At 46.5% G+C, this 22077-nt stretch overlaps 1 protein-coding gene across 1 annotated transcript; it reads left to right on the forward strand.

Moving 5' to 3' along the window:
- Positions 1-984: 984 nt before the first annotated feature.
- On the forward strand, positions 985-4018 carry ZNF770 (zinc finger protein 770). The gene has a single exon (XM_063948060.1). It carries the CDS (start codon positions 1312-1314, stop codon positions 3409-3411), a length of 2100 nt encoding a protein of 699 aa, XP_063804130.1. The 5' UTR covers positions 985-1311; the 3' UTR covers positions 3412-4018.
- The last annotated feature ends 18059 nt before the right edge of the window (positions 4019-22077 follow it).

Genomic DNA, 22077 nt, shown 5'->3' on the forward strand with positions numbered 1-22077 from the left:
GAGGGCCCATGGCAGCTATGACCCCCACCTCCCTTCTTAACTAGACCAACTGTTGGCAGTGTCATCAGGTAACCAGTTACACAGAAGGTGGTATATTGATAATATAGCATCTTGTAGTGACATTATCCAAAAACTGCATTATTATTTTTTTTTACATTTAATTAGCCTGTATTTTCCCTCAGGATGGGAAGATGGATGACTTTATTCACATTAGTAATTTTAAAGACCCAAAGTGCTATATTCCCAGGATCCAGCAGAGAGATCACTACCTAGGTAGACACTTATTAATGATCACAGGCAATATACCATGCGGGATATGTTTAATGGTGTTTCTAAAAACACTGTATTGATGCAATGTATATATTTTACACATGCTCTTTCTAATTTACAGTATGATTTAAAGCATGTAATATACTAACTACTTGTACAGTATGTGCATTATATGTCAGCAGTGAATATAAATGAATCATTGAGTGTACATTACACTTATTTTATTTTTAATGAAGACAGTTGTCTTTTAAACAAAAGCAATGACTATGCATACAAGTGAATGCAGAAATATGAATATATTTCTTTCCTGACCTTTGAAAATAATGGCTCCATTAATTGTGGAGTCATTTACCCACGACTTCATCTACAACTCATCATCTACAACACAATGTGGGCTGACTACACTGAATTTCAGTGAGCAGCATATACAGTACCAAGGGTTGGCAACTTGAGGCAATGCAGCTGCTGCCGAACTACAAATCCCAGCATGCCCTGCCACAGTTTAAGCATACCCTAACAGCGAAAGTTTGGCAGGACGTGCTGGTATATGTAGTTCAACGGCAGTTTGAGTGCCGCACGTTGCCTTCCCTTGCTAGCCCATTCAGAATCCCTCAGCACTGGCAGATAGTCGGGCGCGGCCTGTGTCAGTACTGTCCCCCCCCCCCCCCCCCCCGCACCTATAGTATATACCGAATCAAACATGGCGGCCGCTGCATCAGACTCCCCGTGATGGCGTCAGCTGAGTGAAACGCTGACATGACATCCAGGTCCCACACAGGCAAACTAGGACTTCCGGGTGCTGCTGATGGTTGCTGTCCTCAACTCCCCATGAGACTGAGCTATATGCAGAGCAAAACCTCTACAGACACCATAGAAATCTGTGTGTAACACATTTATATAGCGCTGGGGCGGAAGCCATAGCAGATTTGGGAAAGAGTGTGCAGCTGACACCAGCGAGCACTAACAGGCTGCAGCCAATGGAAGATGCTCTGCAGAGCTGACACTGAAGAACAGTGATGAGAAGCTAAGTTCAACTCCTGGATGCATGTGAGCCCATGGAAGCCGGGTCTCCTCTCTCTGCATCCTTTTGGGTCTCATGTAAAGCTAAAGATGAACTTGGCTGCTGTTCCTACATCTTTTGCAGAGGAGATGTTAAAAAGCCAGCATTGCAGAACCCTTAAGAAAACCCCACGAAGCAGGCCCTACAGCTGTGATGCATGCTCCAAGCAATTTGAAACACCATCAAAGCTGGCAAGGCACTACCTCACCCATACCGGCCAAAAACCCTTCCAGTGCCGGGACTGCAGTAAGTCATTTCGCCAGATGGTGCACCTAGAAAGGCACACTATGACCCACATGCTGCTGTTTCAGTGTGATGTTTGTCACCGGCACTTCAAAAATGCAGATACTTTTTCCAAACACCAGCAATTGCACATTAAGGGTCTCCGCAGTGAAGGGAGAGCTGCCAAGAAGTCTTCAGGTGCTCGTCAGAGGAACTGCCCTTCCTTACCCGTCTACTGCTTTGGGTGCCAGAGAACATTTGCCAGTGAAGAGAAGCGACTTCTCCATCGATGTGACTTTGTGAATGTTGCTGCTCACAAGAAACCTGAGCATCCGCTTTGTGAGTTTTGCAGTAAGGTGTTTCCTTCTCGCTCAAAGCTGGAGAGGCACCTCATGATACATACTGGGCAGAAACCATTTTCCTGTGCTCTCTGTGGAAAATCTTTCAGGCAGAAAACACACCTGAAAATCCACCAACTTACTCACACTCAGGAGAAGCCGTTTCAATGCAACCAATGCTATAAGTCCTTTAAGACACCAGGGAAACTTCTCAAGCATGAAGAAGTGCATACAAGCCTATCCAATGTTCGGAGAAAAGTAAGGCGCTCTAGGACTGCACCTTTGGAAGTGAAGGAGGAGTCAGATGAAGTCTTCTCGGTGTATGTTATTCCTTTCCAATGTTCCTCCTGTGAGCAGTGCTTCGAGACTCCAGAAATCCTGGACAGCCATACTTGTTTAGTAGCAGACACCATCAAAACAGTAACTTGTCCTAGAAAAACCTATAACAAAAGATCTGTTAAACAAAATAAAACACATGAAACTTATTGGGACTACAACAGTGAGCTTTTTCCAATGGTCTCCGAACCAGTTGGGAGATTGATGAAAACAGAAGACATGGGAGAAATGGGACAACTGGACACCAGGGAGCCATGCTTCCAACAGTTTAGTGACCCCAGAAATTTAGCCCAATTGCATCCACAGCAGAAAGCGAAAGGACGGGGAAGATACCAATGGCAGCCCCAATTGCATATGGGAGGACATTTCCAAAATCATCAGTTTGGAATCGATATTCATGGAATGCTTGGGAATATAAATGATCAGTCCATGCAAAGTACTTTCTGTTCTTATGAGTCAGGCGAGCCATTGGATGAGCATCACACACTTCACCATTTTCTCCACAGGGCACAAGGCATTTCGCTGCAAAGGGACAAAGTGAGCCAGTGTGACCAGTGTGATAAAAGTTTTCCTTCTATTTCTAAGCTACGGAGGCATTACCTTATCCACACTGGGCAAAAGCCCTTCACGTGCACCGAATGCGGAAAAACATTCCGTCAGTCTGCTCATTTAAAACGCCACCTGGTAACCCACATACAAAAATTTCCATTGCACAGGTCACAGAGTGGGCTAGGGGATTATTATTCAACATTTGGTCAACAGCAGGAAAACATAAGTTATCACTTGCCTCCGCTCACTTACAACCCAACAGAAAGCATCCAAGACCTTGATGAAGTAACAACTATTATAGTTCCTGAAATAAAAGTAGAAATTGAATCAACTGACTTGTCAATTATGAACCATAAAGCAAAGGTTTGCAAGAAGAGAAGATTAACCGCGCCAAGAGATCGCGGCACAAAGTCCCATCAGGAACGCCCGTTGCAGAAAATGAGGACTCGAGCGTTGCCAAAAAGTTACAAGTGCAGTGTGTGCACCAAGAACTTTCTTTCCCCTTCCAAACTCGAGCGCCATTATCTCATGCATGCTGGCCAAAAGCCTTTTGAGTGTCCAGAGTGTGGGAAATCGTTCCGCCAAGATCCCCATCTAAAGCGACATATGCTCACACACATTAGATTGAAAGACTAAACCAAGGTTGGTGATACCAGTTAAAGCAGTTGTTCCCAAAGTCGGTCCTCAGGGATCCTCAATAGGTCGTGTTTTTCAGGCCACCTAGCAGGTGCACAGGTGTGTTCATTACTCACTGACACATTTTAAAAGATCCACGGGTGGAGCTGATTATTTCACTTGTGATTCTGTGAGGAAACCTGGAAAACATGAACTGTTAAGGGTCCTTGAAAACTGACTTTGGGAACCACTGAGTTAAAGGATCAGATCTTCCATGTATTTTATAAGAATATTTCCTAAGTTACACATTTGCTTGCAGTCTACTTGCTGTTTAGTTCTAGATTATAACAAAATTCAGTAATTAAGAATGGAAAAATAATGGTATTATTTGGTTTTGAACTTGTTAAATTATGTTTGTTTTTTGTTTTATTTTTTGCTATATTTCTTTATTTAGATTTCCTTTTAGTATTTTACCAACTTTATTTGTAACATGAAGATTCCTGTGAGTGACAAGTTGTAAGTATAACTAATGTTCTGAATAGCCAGAAAAAAATCCTAATAGCAAATTTGGCAAATTTCTGTAATTTCAGAGAATTCTGGTTGTCTAAATAAAAAAAATAAAAACTTTTTGGCCTTTCCTTTTTTTTTTTTTTTTAAGTAAATGGATATAATAGTTTGACAAAGAATGTATTATGTAAATGGAATTACTAACCTTTCCAATATTCCAGGATCGCTGAAGATGAAGATACTCCACTTACAGGTTACCAGCTAGATTTAAGGGTCGATTCAGTTAACCAAATTATTTGTGGGTGCGAGTAAGTGCATCTACAGTATATGCTGCACTCATGATACCTCTGGACTTGCAGATTTTTGTTTGCAGACCGTTAGGGCCTTATTAAATACGGGCCACTAAAGCACGCGCAGGTCCCGATTTGTGCGTGCGCAGGATGATCGCATTGATATGAATGCCTCTGCCTGATTGAAGTGTCGGAAACGGGCACATTTGAGTCGACCATGTGACGTCACACGTGGGCGCTGCAAACAGGAAAATGATGGTGGTCCGACTGCCTTCGCAGCAAGTCTGCGGAGGCAGGGGGCTTCCCTTAATCAGCGATGTGATCGCAACTGAATTGAAATGCGATCGCATCGCTGCCTACCATTAGCATGCTGGGAGGCCTTGCGCTGTGCTGAGCGGCCCCCAGCATGCGAGTGATATTTTAGCAAAACTGCAACTAAAGCCGAATAAGGGGTGTGGTATAATAGATAGTGTCTAGTTAGACAGTCAATAGATAGACACCATATGTTAGACATACATTAGGTCGACAGGGTCAAAAGGTAGTACAAAATGTCGACAGGGTCAAAAGGTCGACATGAAAATGGTCGACATAAAAAACGGTAGACACCATGTTTTTTTTGCATTTTTTGGGTTTGTGTAGATAGTTTTGTCATCTGGGACCCCCATTTGTAGAAAGGCATCCCCTCGCCACGCTTCGGGCTCGAACTCTACTCTATGACGACATGGATAGAGAAGGTATGAAATAGTCCAAAAACATGTTAGATTTAAAAAAAAAACATTTATCTTTTATATGTCTGCCATTTTCATGTCGACCTTTTGACCCTGTCGACCTTTTGTATTGACAGCCTATTCATGTCGTCCTTTTGTACTGTCGACCTTTTGTACTGTCTACCTTGTTCATGTCGACCTTTTGACCCTGTCGACCTAATGTCTGTCTAACATATGGTGTCTATCTATTGACTGTCTAACTAGACACTGCCTATCAACGGGATACCCTGAATAAGGCCCTTAGAACTCAGGGCCGGTTGGAGCGCTTGCAGCGCCCCGGGCAGGCAATGGGGGCGTGGCTTCATACAGGGGGCATGGTCAGTTACGCCCCCTGTACAGTATGAACGCTGCTGAAATTATGTGCGGTGCGCGATGACGTCATCGCGCACCGCACAGCAAAGGTCCTCGCCACAAAGGGAAACTAGACGCTACGCGTCTAGTTCCCTTCACAGAGGGGGGCAGCGGGACAGACCGGGCAGCGGGGGGGCACAGCAGCAGCGGATTTTGCCATGGTGCAGCGCCCTCTGGATGGCGCCGGCGCCCTCCGGAAGGCGGCGCCCCGGGCAAAAGTCCTGCTTGCCCGTGGCAAGATCCGCTACTGTTAGGGCTGTGTGCAAAAATCCACGAGTCAGGGGCAAGATTTGGCTGTGAGTTAGGGGAATTGTGAGCCGTTGGTGGCGTTGTCATGCCTTTACAGTGGCAACTTGCCCCTCTCACGTCTAATTGAATTGACCCCATACTCTGTTAAAGAGTGTATCTGCTTACTGATTGATGATAGGCTAAGTATTCTTTGGGCTGTAACACGTGCAGGTTTCTCCCGGATGGCAAAAAGCCGGACAAACTTTGTCCGGCTTTTTGCCATCCGGGAGGGTCTTTCACACACAACGGCTTTGAGCCGTGTGTGATGCTGTGCGCATGCGCAGCATTAGACACGGCTTGAAAAAAAAATGTGTGTGAAAGCTCCCCTTCACACACACGGTCCACTGCATACAAGGACGGCACGGCCCCAGCACGGCAGCCGGACCTTCCAGTGGATATTTCCGGCTGCAACCCAGCAGCCGGGGCCGTGCAGTGTGAAAGGACCCTACCCTTTACACTGTTAATTACAATACCGGCACGGGAAAAAGCCGGCGCGTGTGTTTCAGCCCTTTCTCTTATGTCCTAGGGGATACTGGGAATCCATTTAGTACCATGGGGTATACACAGGTCCACTAGGAGCCAGGGGTACTTTAAGAAATTTATAGTGTGTGCTGGCTCCTCCCTCTATGCCCCTCCTACCAGACTCAGTTTCGAAAATGTGCCCGGAGTAGCCGGTCACATCTCTGGAAGCTCCTGAAGAGTCTTCTGCATTTATTTTCTGTGTTTGTTGTTTTCAGGCAGGACTGGATGGGACTTAGGGGGGGAGATTGGCCCAACCTCTCTCAGGGTTAATTGTCCCGTTCCCCGATGACAGGACACTAGCTCCTGAGGGAACTATTCGCAAGCCCCACCACGGCGAGCGTACATTCGCGCAGCACGCCGCCACCCCTAAGAGAGCCAGAAGAAAGAAGAGTGGTGAGTACTAAGCCGGCGTCCCGGTTAGCGGGTCGCCGACCACTATGGCGGCATGAGGGTACGGAGACGTACGGCTTCTAAATGGGGCAGACTGCGTCTCCCGCTGTATAAGGACACAGATGCTGAACAGCAGACACAGTACCCAGACTGGCAACAAAGCCATAAAAGGAATCTGTCTACATTTTATGCACTTAGACACATACAGCCAGTATAGAAGAGAGTGGGAAGAGCGCGCGCCATTGAAGGGGTGGGGGTTCACTATGAGCGGATCCAGGAGCTCACCAGCGCCATTTTCCCTCTGCAGCTGACACAGACACTGACTGACAGGGACGCGCAGCTCCTCCGGAGAGACTCCAGATTACCACAGCGCTACCAGGGGGTCATAGCAGGGGAAAGCGCTTAGTGTACTAAGTCCCTAATCTAGGTACTTGGGGGGTCATTCCGAGTTGATCGCTCGCTAGCTACTTTTAGCAGCCGTGCAAACACATAGTCGCTGCCCACGGGGGAGTGTATTTTCGCTGTGCAGGAGTGCGAACGCCTGTGCAGCAGAGCGCCTGCAAACACATTTTGTGCAAAACAAGACCAGCCCTGTAGTTACTTATCCTGTGCGATGATTGCTGCAACGAGTGACACGGTAATGACGTCAGATACCCGCCCAGCAAACACCCGCCCACGCCTGCGTTTTTCCAAACACTCCCAGAAAACGGTCAGTTGACACCCAGAAACTCCAACTTTCTGTCAATCTTCTTGCGACCGCTAGTGCGAATGAAAGCATCGCTAGAACCTGTGCAAAACCACGATGCTCGATGTACCCGTATGTGGCGTGTGCGCATTGCGGTGCATACGCATGTGCAGATTTGCCGTTTTTTTAACTGATTGCTGCGCTGTGAAAAATGGCAGCGAGCGATCAACTCGGAATTACCCCCTTAGTCTGTGACCCGGCTAAGCTTGGCAAAAGCGTTAAGGGCGCCATATGCTGGTTCCATACTCCCTCTGTGTCTCCCTGGAAGGGCTCTTTGTAGGTTAATTGTGCATTTAACCTTTTCCTGTGTGTGTGTGTGGTGTCACTATACAGTATGTCAGGCAAAGAGTGTGTTTAAGGCACATTGTTCCTCTTCCCCAGGGGGTTCACTAGTGTGTACTCAATGTAGTGTCCCTTCCCAGGCTAGTGGGGCAGCATCAGCATGGCTGGACTCTATTAGTAGAGATTGTGGAAATCATTCCCCTAAGTTATCTCGGACTGAGAAGAGACGCAATACTTAAGACAATCTACGACTGAGTTTATGAAAAGAGACTTAGTACCCAAACCAGCGTCTCAGTCCCCTGCCATTTGATACGGTGACAGAGGATAGTGAGGAATCTTATTTAATATAAAAAAGAAATCCTGTGTCAAAGGAACTTAGGGGGCCAAACCGACCCGATCGCTCGCTGCAGTTTATCGCCGTGCAGCGATCGAGTCGTATCTGCGCCGGCGCATGCTGGGCGGCCGAAGGCCGTTGCTCCCTAGCGATTGCCTCTGCCTGATTGACAGGCAGAGGCGTTCGCTGGGCGGGAGGGGGCTGGACGGCGGCGTTAAGCTGCCATTTAGGGGGCGTGGTCCGGCCAACGCAGGCCTGGCCGGACCATTGGGGGGGCGGGCCACGACGGCTGTGTGACGTCACACGCAGCCGCTGCGACTCAAGCAGCGAAGAGGTTCACCTGGCCAGCCGCAGGAGCTGCGCTGGCCGGGAGTTACTCCTCAAATGCAAAAGCATCGCCGCTGTGCGATGCTTTTGCACTTCTGCGTGGGGGGGGGGCAGCACTGACATGCGGGGCGGACTAGCCCTGTGCTGGGCGTCCCCCCGCATGTCTGAGTGCCTGATCTTAGCTGTACTAAATTTAGCACAGCTACGATCAACTCTGAATGACCCCCTTAATACCCTGTTTGAAGAAACGTGGGTTAGTCCTGATAGGAAATTTCGAATCCCTATACGGTTGTTATCATCCTTTCCTATTCCTCCTGAGGATAGGAAAAAATTTGAAAATCCACCGATAGTGGCTGCATCAGTATCCAGGCTTTCAAGAAAAATTGTATTGCCTGTCCCGGGAGCAGCCTCCCTAAAAGATGCGGCTGAATGTAAAATTGAGACTACGCTCAAATCCTTGTATACAGCTGCTGGGGTGGCCCAGAGACCCACTATAGCATGTGGGTGGATTACTAGAGCCATCGGCAAACGGTCGGGTAACCTGATTGAAGGGTTAGACACCTTGCCTCAGGAGGAAGTTATCTTATTCCTACAGCATATACAGGACTGAATTTTATGGTGGAAGCCATAAAAGAAATAGGCTTGCTTAATGCGCGCACTACAGCTATGGCAGTGTCTGCAAGCAGGGGTCTACAGCTACGCTAGTGGACTGCGGATGTGAACTCCAGGAAAGGCGTGGATGGCCTATCTTTCACAGGCGAGGCCTTATTTGAAGATGAACTAGACAAATGGATCTCCAAAGCTACTGCGGGTAAGTCCACATACCTTCCTTCTGCAGCTCCTCCAGCTAGGAAGGCCTACTCAGGTCCCAATTTACAGTCCTTTCTGACTGCCAAGTTTAGGGGCAAACCCAGAGGTTCTTCTACAGCCACTAGAGGCGCTAGAGGTAAACCACGCAAACGAGCAACTGCTGGTTCACAGGAACAGGGCTCAAGCTCTGCTTCCTCAAAACCTTCAGCATGAAGGTGGACCGCGATGCCTGGAAGACTGGCAGGTGGGAGCCCGGCTAAAATTCTTCAGTAGCATCTGGACAAGTTTGTGCCAGGATCCCTGGGTCATAGATCTTATTTCCCAGGGCTACAGACTGGAGTTCCAGGACCTCCCACCTCACAGATTCTTCAAATCAGGCTTACCAGTTTCACAAGAGGCCAGTATAACTTTACAGGACACCATTCAAAACCTGGTACAGACTCAGGTCATTGTTCCAGTTCCACCTCATCTGCAAAACAAAGGGTACTATTCCAACTTGTTTGTAGTACCGAAACCGGACGGTTCGGTAAGACCGATTCTGAACCTCAAGTCGTTGAACCCGTACTTATGAGTGTTCAAATTCAAGATGGACTATCTGAGAGCGGTGATCTCAGGTCTGGAGGAGGGGGAATACCTAGTGTCTCTGGATTTTAAGGATGCGTACCTTCACATTCCGATCTGGCCGCCTCATCAGGCTTATCTACGGTTTGCACTGCAAGGACTGTCACTACCAGTTCCATACCCTGCCATTTGGTCTCTCCACGGCACCGAGGGTGTTCACCAAAGTGATACACAGTCTCAGAAAGTGTTCCTTCCCTTGAAAAAGGCAATGGTAATCCAGTCGATGGTTCGGGCTGTCCTGAAGCCAACCTGGATCTCGGTGCATCTGTGCATTAGCCTTCTGGGGAAATTGGGTTCTTACGAGGCGATTCAGTATGGAAGATTTCATGTGAGGCTCTTCCAGCTGGATCTGTTGGACAAATGGTCTGAATAGATCTTCACATGCACCAGAGGATCCGTCTGTCACCAAAATCCAGGATCTCCCTCCTGTGGTGGCTACAGACTTCTCATCTAGTCGAGGGTCGTTGGTTCAGGATTCAAAATTGGATTCTGCTAACCACAGAGGCAAGCCTCAGAGGTTGGGGCACAGTAACCCAGGGCCTGCAGTTTCAAGGAAGATGGTCATGTCAGGAAGTCGTCCTTCCAATAAACATCCTGGAACTCAGCAGTACAACACCCTTCTGCAGGCCTCATCTCTTCAGAATCAGGCCATTCAGGTCCAGTCGGACAATGTGACGGCAGTGACGTACATAAACCGACAGGGCGGAACGAAAAGCAGAGCAGCAATGTCAGAGGTGTCAAGAATTCTCCTCTGGGCGAAAAAACACGCAGTGGCGTTATCAGCGGTCTTCATTCCGGGAGTAGACAACTGGGAAGCAGACTTCCTCAGTAGACACGACCTGCACCCGGGGGACTGGGTCCTTCACCCGAAGGTGTTCTGGTGATTGACATGTCGGTGGGGATATCCACAAATTGTCATGATGGCCTCTCGACTCAACAAGAAGCTCAAGCGGTATTATTCCAGGTTTAGGGACCCACAAGCAGTGGCGGTAGACGCTCTGACAACTCCAGGGGTCTACCAGCTGGTGTACGTGTTTCCTCCACTTCCGCTGATCCCAAGAATTCTAAAAAGAATAAAAAAGGAAAAGGTACAAGCAATCATCATTGCCCCGGACTGGCCACGAAGGGCCTGGTGTGCGGATCTTCTCGGGATTCTGCTCGAAGATCCGTGGCCTCTACCTCTTCATCAGGACTTACTGCGGTTAAGTTGAATGGCATGGAAGTTAAACGGCTGATTTTAGCCAGGAGAGGGATCCCTGACAAGGTCATCCCGACTATGGGAGTCATTCCGAGTTGATCGTAGCTGTGCTAAATTTAGCACAGCTACGATTGTTACCTCAGACATGCGGGGGGACGCCCAGCACTGAGCTGATCTGCCCCGCATGTCAGTGCCAGCCCCCCCGAACAAATACAAAAGCATCGCACAGAGGCTATACCTTTGTATTTAAGGAGTAACTCCCGGCCAGCGCAGCTCCTGCCACGCCAGCGTTGGCCGGACCGCTCCCCCTAAACGGCGGCTTAACGCCGCCGTTCAGCCTCCTCCCGCCTAGCGACTGCCTCTGTCTCAGAGGCAATCGCTAGGTAACGAAAGCTGCCATGCGCCGGCGTATGCGCAGTTCTGACCCGAACGCTGCGCTGCGACAAGGAAGGGGGTAACGTCTAAACATTACCACCGTATTTGGAAGAAATATGTCTCCTGGTGTGAGAGCAGACAATATTCTGCGGTGGAGTTTCATCTGGGACGTTTCCTGCTATTTCTGCAGTCGGGAGTGGATGTGGGCCTACGTCTAGGTTCCATAAAAGTACAGATTTCGGCCTTGTGTATTTTCTTTCAAAAACAATTGGCTTCTCTCCCTGAAGTCCAGACGTTCTTGAAGGGTGTTCTGCACATCCATCCTATCTTTGTGCCTCCCACGGCACCTTGGGATCTCAATTTGGTGCTGCAGTTCCTCCAATCGGACTGGTTTGAACCGTTACAGAAGGTTGACGTAAAGTACCTTACATGGAAGCCGTCACAGTGTTGGCCTTGGCTTTAGCAAGACGTGTGTTGGAGCTAGGGGCGTTGTCTTACAAGAGCCCCTACCTAAATTTCCATGAGGACAGAGCTGAACTCAGAACTCGTCAGCAATTTCTTCCTAAGGTGGTGTCTGCGTTTCACATCAACCAACCTATTGTGGTTCCAGTTGTTAGGAACGCCTCTGCTACTTCAAAGTCTTTGGATGTTGTGAGGGCTTTGAAGGTGTATGTAAAGAGAACAGCTCGTCACAGGAAATCGGACTCGCTGTTCGTTCTTTATGATCCCAATAAAATTGGGTGTCCTGCTTCAAAGCAGTCAATTGCACGCTGGATCAGGCTCAGTATCCAGCATGCTTATACCATGGCAGGCTTGCCGGTTCCAAAATCTGTTCAGGGCCACTCTACTAGGTCGGTGGGTTCTTCTTGGGTGGCTGCCCGGGGTGTCTCGGCTTTACAGCTTTGCCGAGCAGCTACTTGGTCAGGTTCGAACTCGTTTGCTAAGTTTTACAAGTTCGATAATTTGGCCTCTGAGGACCTTCAGTTTAGTCAATCAGTTCTGCAGGAACCTCAGCACTCTCCCGCCTGGTTTGGGAGCTTTGGTAACTAAATGGATTCCCAGCATGTTACTAAATGGATTCCCAGCATGTTACTAAATGGATTCCCAGCATCCTCTAGGACGTAAGAGAAAGTAAGATTTTAATTACCTACCGGTAAATCCTTTTCTCGTAGTCCGTAGGGGATACTGAGCGCCTGCCCGGTGCTTCGTTCTTCCTGCACTGTTACTTGGTTAAGTATTCTGGTTTGTTCAGCTGTTGCTGTTCCTGTTTCAAGTTTGGTTAGCTTGGCTTTCCTCTTGTGTTGTGTGTGCTGATTCGTAATCTCACCACTTTCCTTATCTTTCCTTCTCTCAAAGTATGTCCGTTTCCTCGGGCACAGTTTCCTATACTGAATCTGGTAGGAGGGGCATAGAGGGAGGAGCCAGCGCACACTATCAATTTCTTAAACTGCCCATGGCTCCTAGTGGACCCGTCTATACCCCATGGTACTAAATGGATTCCCAGTATCCCCTACGAACTACGTGAAAAGGATTTAACAGTAGGTAATTAAAATCCTATTATTTTGACCATTGGGTTGATTATATACACGTAAAATAAATCTAAATGCACAAATGTTAACATGTAATTCTGTTTAACAGATCTGAAGTAAAACTAGATGACTGCAAAGAACGTATATGCTTGTAATAATATTTACTTCATAAAAGCACACATTTTTATTTCCACGATTTATTTATTTTGTGTTTGAATAATGTAACATCACCTGCATATATTCTCCTGCTTCCTACACGTTTTATACTCCTGCAGGATTTATCTTGTTCACAGAGAAATTGTTTTTGTCTCTGGGGCAGATTGAGACATGGACGATATTCGGATATGGGGGGGGTAATTCAGACCTGATTGGTGTTTGTGTGAATTCGTAAGGCGGACGATTATCGATCGAATACGCATGCGTACGGATCGTAGTGTGCACACGCGAAGGCCAGACTGCAAAAAAATCGGGCGTCTTTTTTGATCACTGGGCGTACGCAAGTTGATTGACAGGAAGCAGACGTTTGGGGGTGGGAACTGGCTGTGTTCTGGGAGTGTCAGGAAAAACGCAGGCGTTGCCAAGCATTTTCAGTGAGAGTGTGTGATGTCAGCTCTGGCCCCGAACAGCCTGTTTCTAGCGCACTGCAGGAGTAGGTCCTGGGCTACGCACTAGGGAGGCCAATCCCGGGATCGGGATCCCGAGATTTGGGCCCAAAAATGCTGGGATTTGAATCCCGGGATTGGAGCCTCCAATCCCGGGATTCACGGGATTACATTGCGCATGTGCGGGAGGGTGGGTATAAGTAATACTACTTACTATTAGGTGGGCGTCAGCCATGGAAAACACACTGAACGCGGCGGCACTTCAAATGTAGCGCCGGCCGCCAGCCAATCAGAGCTGGCGGACCGGCAGCCAATCAGGGAAGCTGCCGCAGCTGTGGCAGCCAATCAGGAGCGACTGCTGCGGCCGCTTCCCTGATTGGCTGCCGGTCCGCCAGCTCTGATTGGCTGGCGGCTGGCGCTTCATTTGAAATACCGCCGCGTTCAGTGTGTCCATGGCTGCCGCCCACCTAATAGTAAGTAGTATTACTTACACCCACCCTCCCTCCGTGCAGTGCTCTCCAACAGCCCCCTCCCGCGCTGCTACCTACACCAACCCTCCCTCCCGCGCCGCTACCTACACTCTCCCTCCCGCACCGCTACCTACACCCTCCCGCACCGCTACCTACACTCTCCCTCCCACACCGCTACCTACACTCTCCCTCCCACACCGCTACCTACACTCTCCCTCCAGCACCGCTACCTACACTCTCCCTCCCGCACCGCTACCTACACCCTCCCTCCAGCGCTGCTCCCTACACCCTTCTCCACTGATCCCTACTGCAATCCCGGGAATCCTGGGATTGAGCGTTTTTCAATCCCGAATCCCAGGATTGAAAAAACGGCCCGGGATTGGCCTCCCTACTACGCACAGACTGAAACAAAACATTTGATGGTGAGTGAGTTGCAGATGGATTTGCAAAACTTTTCGCACGGCGTATGCAGACTTGCACGGGGCGGGGATTCACTCTGTCCAGGCGGTGACTATTTGATCGCAAACCTCTGCAAATTCGCAGAGGAGCGATCAGGTCTGAATTAGGCCCTTGGTCACAATTTACCAACTTATTTCTATTTGCACATGTGCAGCAATGGTTTTGCAGCTTTGTTCGCACTGTGAACTCTCACTCTATGATTGACACACGGGAGCCATTTGGAGGCAGGAAGGGTGAACGTTTTAGTGAAAGGGGGCGTTTAGGCTCCATTTTTGAGGCATGCCAAAGCCAGCAACTGCATCTGTGGTGGGCATTCTGAGTAACCTTATTCAGATGTCTTATGGCCCACCTGATATTCCCTATTGGTGATCCAATACTTTGTACAAATATTGGGGGAGACGTATCAAAGCTTGGAGAGAGATAAAGTACCAACCAATCAGCTCCTAAGTGCCATGTTACAGGCTGTGTTTGAAAAATGTCAGCTAGGAGTTGATAGTACTTTATTTCTCTCCAAGATTTGATAAATCAACCCCTTTGCTTCTAAATATTTTCTATAGGCAGGAATTGCAACAGATTATTTTAAATATACAACCTCTTCCACACAGCAACCAAGCGTTCAAATCTATAACATGAAATGGTCCCGAGCCATAATTCTTAAGGTGCATATGATTCTATCGCGGGATCAGTATGATTTACCTACAATCAAAATCCAGACGGTCAAAATACCGACAACAATTGACCAATGATCAAAATACCGACATGGTCAAAGTACCGACATTTAATATGTCGACATTGACAAAATACCGACATTTCAAATGTTGACATGAGTTTTTCATAGTTTTTTTGATGTGTATGTCGAGATACTTTGACATGGACACCGTATAAGTGTACTGCCTCCCCCCGCATGGCTCTCTGCGCTCGGCATATTATTATTATTATCCCCCTCCACGTCCACTGGGATGGTAAATTATGAACAAGTCGGTTTCAATGAAAAAATCATGAAAAACTCATGTTGCTTTTTTGACCTGTCGGTATTTTAAATGTCGGCATTTTGACTGTGTTAACATTTTTAATGTCGGTATTTTGACCATCGGTCAATGGTTGTCTGTATTTTCACCATCGGGATTTTGATTGTAGGTAAGTTGACTGCATCCCTATATCGCATATTAGGCCCAGGCAGTAGGGTCATTCCATATCCGTTCAACCAGGGGTTTTCTGAAAATCTTCATATCTTAGCAGCAGAAGCTTTTCATGATGTTAGCAAACTGAGGTTCCAGGATCATTGGTTACTGTATTTGAAACTTCAGTTCTCATAATCAAAAGTTCTTTTTCTTCACCTGTAAAGTGGTCCGAGCTATGTTATCCAATGGTTTTTGAGTAGATAGTAATATGGCAGCCCGTATTTAAAAGACTACCCAATGTGCACTTTGGATGAGCAGCTGCCATGATTTACTATCTTTCTGTGTCTCCCTCTCTCTTTCCCTGGAAAGTTTCAGTTTTGGTTTCTCTAAAGGGAATACCCCTCACATCAATTTCTGTTAAGTTTAATTTTCTGTATGGGAGTGCTCTCCCATTGCCTCAGTTTAGTTCACTTTTTTGGTATGGTTTTTAAATTATGTATGCAGTACACCAGTAATCAAGTGTCAACTTGATGATTTTTTTTTCTCCACTATGAAACCGAGTACCATGCTGAATTTTTTTTGTAATGTATACCTTTTTTAAGCCCCCCCCCCCCCAAAAAAAAAAATTGGATCCTTAATGTCGATTGAACGCAGCGTTTTTAACTCTATTCGAAAAACATGCGTTTTTGCCATAACGCAAAACATGAGGCAGATAAAGAAATTTGGTTTGCATTTTTGGATTTGGGAGGTAAGTTTACCTTAGGGGTCCAAATTTTGTGGTGATTCCTTAATAAACACCTTGATACTTCAAATGTCCTGGATAAAAAGTCGCGATTAGTAAATACAGGTTGAGTATCCAAATATTTTCCGTAATACGGAATTTTTTGAGTAAGATAGTGAATCCTTTATTTTCTGATGGCTCAATGTACCCAAATTTTGTTTAATACACAAAGTTATTAAAAATATTGTATTAAATGACCTTCAGGCTGTGTGTATAAGGTGTATATGAAACATAAATGTATTCTGTGCTTAGACTTGGGTCCCATCGCCATGATTTGTCATTATGGAATGCAGTTATTCCAAAATACGGAAAAATCCGATATCCAAAATATTTCTGGTCCCAAGCATTTTGTATAAGGGAAACGCAACCTGTAATTTAATAAATTTTAAAAAATCAATATTTAATCGACTAATTGTCAGACAGTTGAGATATTTGGCAGAAATAGTTGTTTTGACATCCTCTCTTAACTAAAACATTTTCATAAAAATCTGAGATGGGTGGTGAACATTTCATTATTTTTTGGGGGGTGATCTGATTTGGAGTGTATGTGGTAAAAATCTATATTCTTCAAGGAATTTGAAGGATAGAGAGCTGTGTGGTGTTGTAAAGGGTCAGCACGACAGCAGAACTGTACAACCAAAACCAATGTATTTTATAAAGAAATAAATACATAAAATATATTTTTTAACACCTGCCCTCTAGTCCTTGCATGTACAGTACCTCAGTGACATACATTTCACTGTGCTGACATATGAGTACAGTCCGTGGTTCAGCTTCAGCAAAAGCAATTTCATTGGTTACTGGTCATCAACACACTACCCACAGTGCTAGCAGTCATTTGGTTGCTGGACTACTTTTTGTAAAGATACAGGTTTTACGAAGATCAAAAACCAAGACTGTCACTAATTCCCTTTGAGGATATAGGTGTCTTTCTCATAAACAGGTCTTCATGGAGATCCATAGTGATGTTACTGTATAGTGAATAATGGTACACACAAAAATAAATAATTGCAGCATGGCTTGAGTTTGATCAAGCCACAAGACTTCTGGAAAAACGTGCGCTGGACAGATGATACCAAAGTATAGCCACCAGGGCTGTGGAGTCTGTAGAAATATACCGACTCCCGTTTCTAAATAAAAGCTTGTAATAATATATAAATATCAGCAATTGCACTAACACGTACAGGTGTGTTTTGGGGATAGGCTTACTTTCATTGTAATTTAGCAAAAAATTCTTGTTCAAGATTAATAAAATTGTTATTTTATGTTTAATCAATCTACACTAGTGGAATTAATTCTGGACACTTTTAGGAAATTTTGAAAATGTTGCGTTTATTCATTATTTTTACAATATAATCACTTATAATTTATATTCCAATCAAAGTATATGTGAGTAAAATCATTACTATTTATTTTAAGTTGTCATTAATCAAATTTCCTACGGGGCCAGGCAACAGATTCTGAGCTCTTCTTGTTTTGCAAGCGTGGGCTTTCTCCCAGTTGTTGCGGATGATTTTGTCTGCCCACTGCTCGCAACCCTTATGCAGAGTTTCCTTACACCTGACTTCGTTGTCCCACCGCCCAACGTATTTGCCACTTCTTCGTAGGTATCCCTTCCTCATGAAGCGTCATGGCTTTCCCTCTCTTCCCAGGTGCCCAATCAACACGTTTCCAGGTATTCTGAGCCGTTTTAGTCATTATTCACACTTTGACAGTAGTTAAAATCATAAAATCAGTTAAACTCACGTCTTCACTTCTCAAAACACAATAGCTGACTAAAAAAATGATGAAATTGTTTGTAACGATGGCTCCCCACACACCCCGTAATTGGTTGATTTAAATCATGCAACGTTATATTAGTACAGGTTGAGTATCCCTTATCCAAAATGCTTGGGACCAGAGGTATTTTGGATATCGGATTTTTCCGTATTTTGGAATAATTGCATACCATAATGAGATATCGTGGTGATAGGACCTAAATCTAAGCACAGAATGCATTTTTGTTACATATACACCTTATACACATAGCCGGAAGGTAATTTTAGCCAATATTTTTGGTAAATTTGTGCATTGAACAAAGTGTGTGTACAGTCACACAATTAATTTATGTTTCATATACACCTTATACACACAGCCTGGAGGTCATTTAATACAATAGTTTTAATAACTTTGTGTATTAAACAAAGTTTGTGTACATTAAGCCATCAAAAAACAAAGGTTTCACTATCTCACTCTCACTCAAAAAAGTCCGTATTTCAGAATATTCCGTATTTCGGAATATTTGGATATGGGATACTCAACCTGTACACGAAAATTTAAATCCGAAAATTGCATGGTGTAACTAATAACAGTTTATGGCCCTCATTCCGAGTTGTTCGCTCGCAAGTGAATTTTAGCAGATTTGCTCATGCTAAGCCGCTGCCTACTGGGAGTGAATCTTAGCATCTTAAAATTGCGAACGATGTATTCGCAATATTGCGATTACACACCTCGTAGCAGTTTCTGAGTAGCTTCAGACTTACTCGGCATCTGCGATCATTTCAGTGCTTGTCGTTCCTGGTTTGACGTCACAAACACACCCAGCGTTCGCCCAGACACTCCCCCGTTTCTCCAGCCACTCCTGCGTTTTTTCCGGAAACGGTAGCGTTTTTTCCCACACGCCCATAAAACGGCCTGTTTCCGCCCAGTAACACCCATTTCCTGTCAATCACATTACGATCGCCAGAACGATGAAAAAGCCGTGAGTAAAAATCCTAACTGCATAGCAAATTTACTTGGCGCAGTCGCAGTGCGGACATTGCGCATGCGCATTAAGCGGAAAATCGCTGCGATGCGAAGATTTTTACCGAGCGAACAACTCGGAATGACCCCCTATGTTTTTTTCTATAAACAAATGAAAAGCATTAACATGACAAATCATGTTAAAATATTAAGTAGAAACATCATAGATTAAAATAAAAACATTAAAGTATTGATTTGGTATAGCAGAATATGAATTTTCTGCATATATATCAAATAAAACATTTTTTTTTACTGAAAGTGCCCAGAATTAATTCCACTAGTGTCAGTGGCGTGATGATTTATGTGGTGTGATGGCAATGACTTGTGCTACCAATTTATTACAGTAAATGTGTTACTTATACATTAATATACTTTTGCCAGTCATAAAGGAAGTCTGGGGTTTGGTGTACCGCCTGCCCGCCCTGAGTACAGCCCTGAGTACGGGTGGTATTCATGTGACCGACGGTTGGGAGACCGACGGTCACATGACCTCCTGCAGCTTCCCGACACCCACTATCCCGATGGTCGGCATGCCGACCAACAGGGACTATTTCCACTCGTGGCTGTCCACGATACCCATAGAGTGGGAATAGAACCCGTGGCGACCGTAGGTCGCCACCGAGCCCGCAGCGTGGCGAGCGCAGCGAGCCCGCAAGGGGCTTGCTGCACTCGCCTCTCCCCGCCGGGATCCCGGCGTCGGTATGCTGCCGGGATCCCGGCGTCGGTAAGCTGACCGGCAGTCAGGAGACCGCCGGTCAGCCATACTACACCCCTGAGTACAGCTCCTTCTTACCAGCTGCCAGCACGCTGCAGGAGAAGTGATGGTTCTGGGATGTTTTGCAGCCAGAGGAAAGGGGAGCCTCACAGTCCTATCTCCCAGTTGTCCCCTTACATAACAGACAGTTGGGAGTTATACACATAGGGGGTCATTCTGACCCGTTCGCACGCAGCGGTTTATCGCTGCGGTGCGAACGGGTCTGGAATGCGTATGCGCAGCGGCCACAGCGCGCGCGACGTTGCCCGGCGACGGGTCGCTAGGTTACGTCGCGTCTAACGATGGAAGCGGTTGCAGAGCCGACCGCAAAGAAGATTGACAGGAAGAAGGCGTTCCAGGGCAGATCCGGACCGTTGGCTGCCGTTTTCGGGGAGTGGTAAGGAAAATGCAGGGATGTCCAGGAGAACGGAGGGCGGATGTCTGACGTCAAAGTCGGCTCCAGCATCGCAGGGATTGTCGCACAGGGTAAGTAGATATAGGCTCAGTCTACTTCTGCTTGAAATTGTCTTAGCTTAGCAGGGCTGCACAAGCGATCGCAGCCTTGCTAAGCTAAAATACACTCCCCCATAGGCGTGTTCTAGTTGATCGCAGCAGCAGCAGCAAAAAGTTGCTGGCTGCGATCAACTCGGAATGACCACCTTAATGCATACAGATTACACACTAATAATTGAGAATGCTGTCATGTCTCTGACGTGGGCAGTAGAAGTTGGCGCGTGCTACCCCCTTCCCATCCGCTCCTTCTGCTGATGAGGAAGACATGTCCACAGCTACTAGTAGAACGTATTTGTGAATATATTTTAGAGGATGCAGTTGGTACAGCAGCTGCATTTTTGTACACAGCTGATGTACGAAATTATACAAATGCTGCAGGAATGGTCTTGTGTTAATGGATGCCTCCTGCCAGCTTCTATGATCCACTGTTGCCTCTGAAGGTGCAGCATCTGATCACTCTATGTGAACATTGGTCATCTAAGTATCCCTCAGGGTACTTAGTATGGTTGGGGAATTCACACTGCTGGGTCCAGGGAATCGGCTTGACACACCAAGAAAATTGGGGTGACACATCCCCATTTTGTAAAAAGGTCTTTGTTACTACCCTCTCCACGTCCCCCTTCCCCAAATGGCTGTCAATCATTATGTAGCTTATGGGGTAATGTGCCCATCGATGCAGGACACGTTCATTCACATGTAGGCAAACGATTGTGTCCATAATTACTACATTTATAATGTATGCATTATATATATATAGTGCCAACACATAAGGTAGCACTGTTCAGTCAGAGAATGTCAGAGAATATGTGTTCCCATCCCTTGCCAAGTTATAGCTGTATGAGAATTATGATCGCGCAACTCAGTGGTTCAACTATGTAAGAATAGAGATTCCTCACTGGTCTTAAGAAATACCAAAAATGACAGAAAATTTCACAGGATAGCGCAAACACAATAAAATATATAATGAGAGCCTTAAATCAATTATACCAAAACTTTTTTTGGGTCTCAATATACAGATGGGTTATCTTATGGTGCAGTAATCCCGACAATTCACTTAGTTTTTAAATGGTTGTAGATCAATAGGCCCTGGTTGTGGGTGGAATTGTGGTAAACTGGTCACCAGCCGTTCAGTCACCACAAGCTACCAACAATCCACTTAATTGTCATCTCAAGGAAAAAAGAAGAACATAGTGCAATATAGCCATCAGTAGCGGATCTTGCCACGGGCAAGCAGGACTTTTACCCGGGGCGCCGCCTTCCGGAGGGCGCCGCACCATGGCAAGATCCGCTACTCTGTGCCCCCCCCCCCGCTGCCCGCTGTGTCCCCCGCTGGTCCCGCTGTCCCCCGCTGTGAAGGGAAACTAGACGCTACGCGTCTAGTTTCCCTTCGCGTAGAGGACCTTTGCTGTGCGGTGCGCGATGACGTCATCGCGCACCGCACAGCATTGTGGGACTGACAGACGCTAGGGGTCATAATTGACCTCTAGTGTCTGTCATCCGAGGAAAGGAGCGGCGCCGGCGGAGATCTGCAGCGGTCGGGAGCGGGGATAGTAAGTATTTTTTTTTTTCAGCGGTGCTATTCCACTGTACAGGGGGCGTAACTGACCACGCCCCCTGTATGAAGATACACCCCCAATTTCCGCCCGGGGCGCCAAAGGGTCTCGAACCGGCCCTGATAGCCATGCACAAAGAAACAAAATGTATTAATCAAAACACTCACAAGGTTAAAAAACATAAAAAGCATATAAACTACAATGGTGGATTGTTCAGTCCCCGTGCTTCTGAGGAAGGACATTAGTCTGAAAGGCCGCAAGTGGGGAGACTGACCGTTCGGGGATTGTGTCCTGGCCTATTGATTACCTGGAGGAGG

Source organism: Pseudophryne corroboree, chromosome 12, assembly GCF_028390025.1.
Source record: "Pseudophryne corroboree isolate aPseCor3 chromosome 12, aPseCor3.hap2, whole genome shotgun sequence".
Classification (NCBI taxonomy): Eukaryota; Metazoa; Chordata; class Amphibia; order Anura; family Myobatrachidae; genus Pseudophryne; species Pseudophryne corroboree.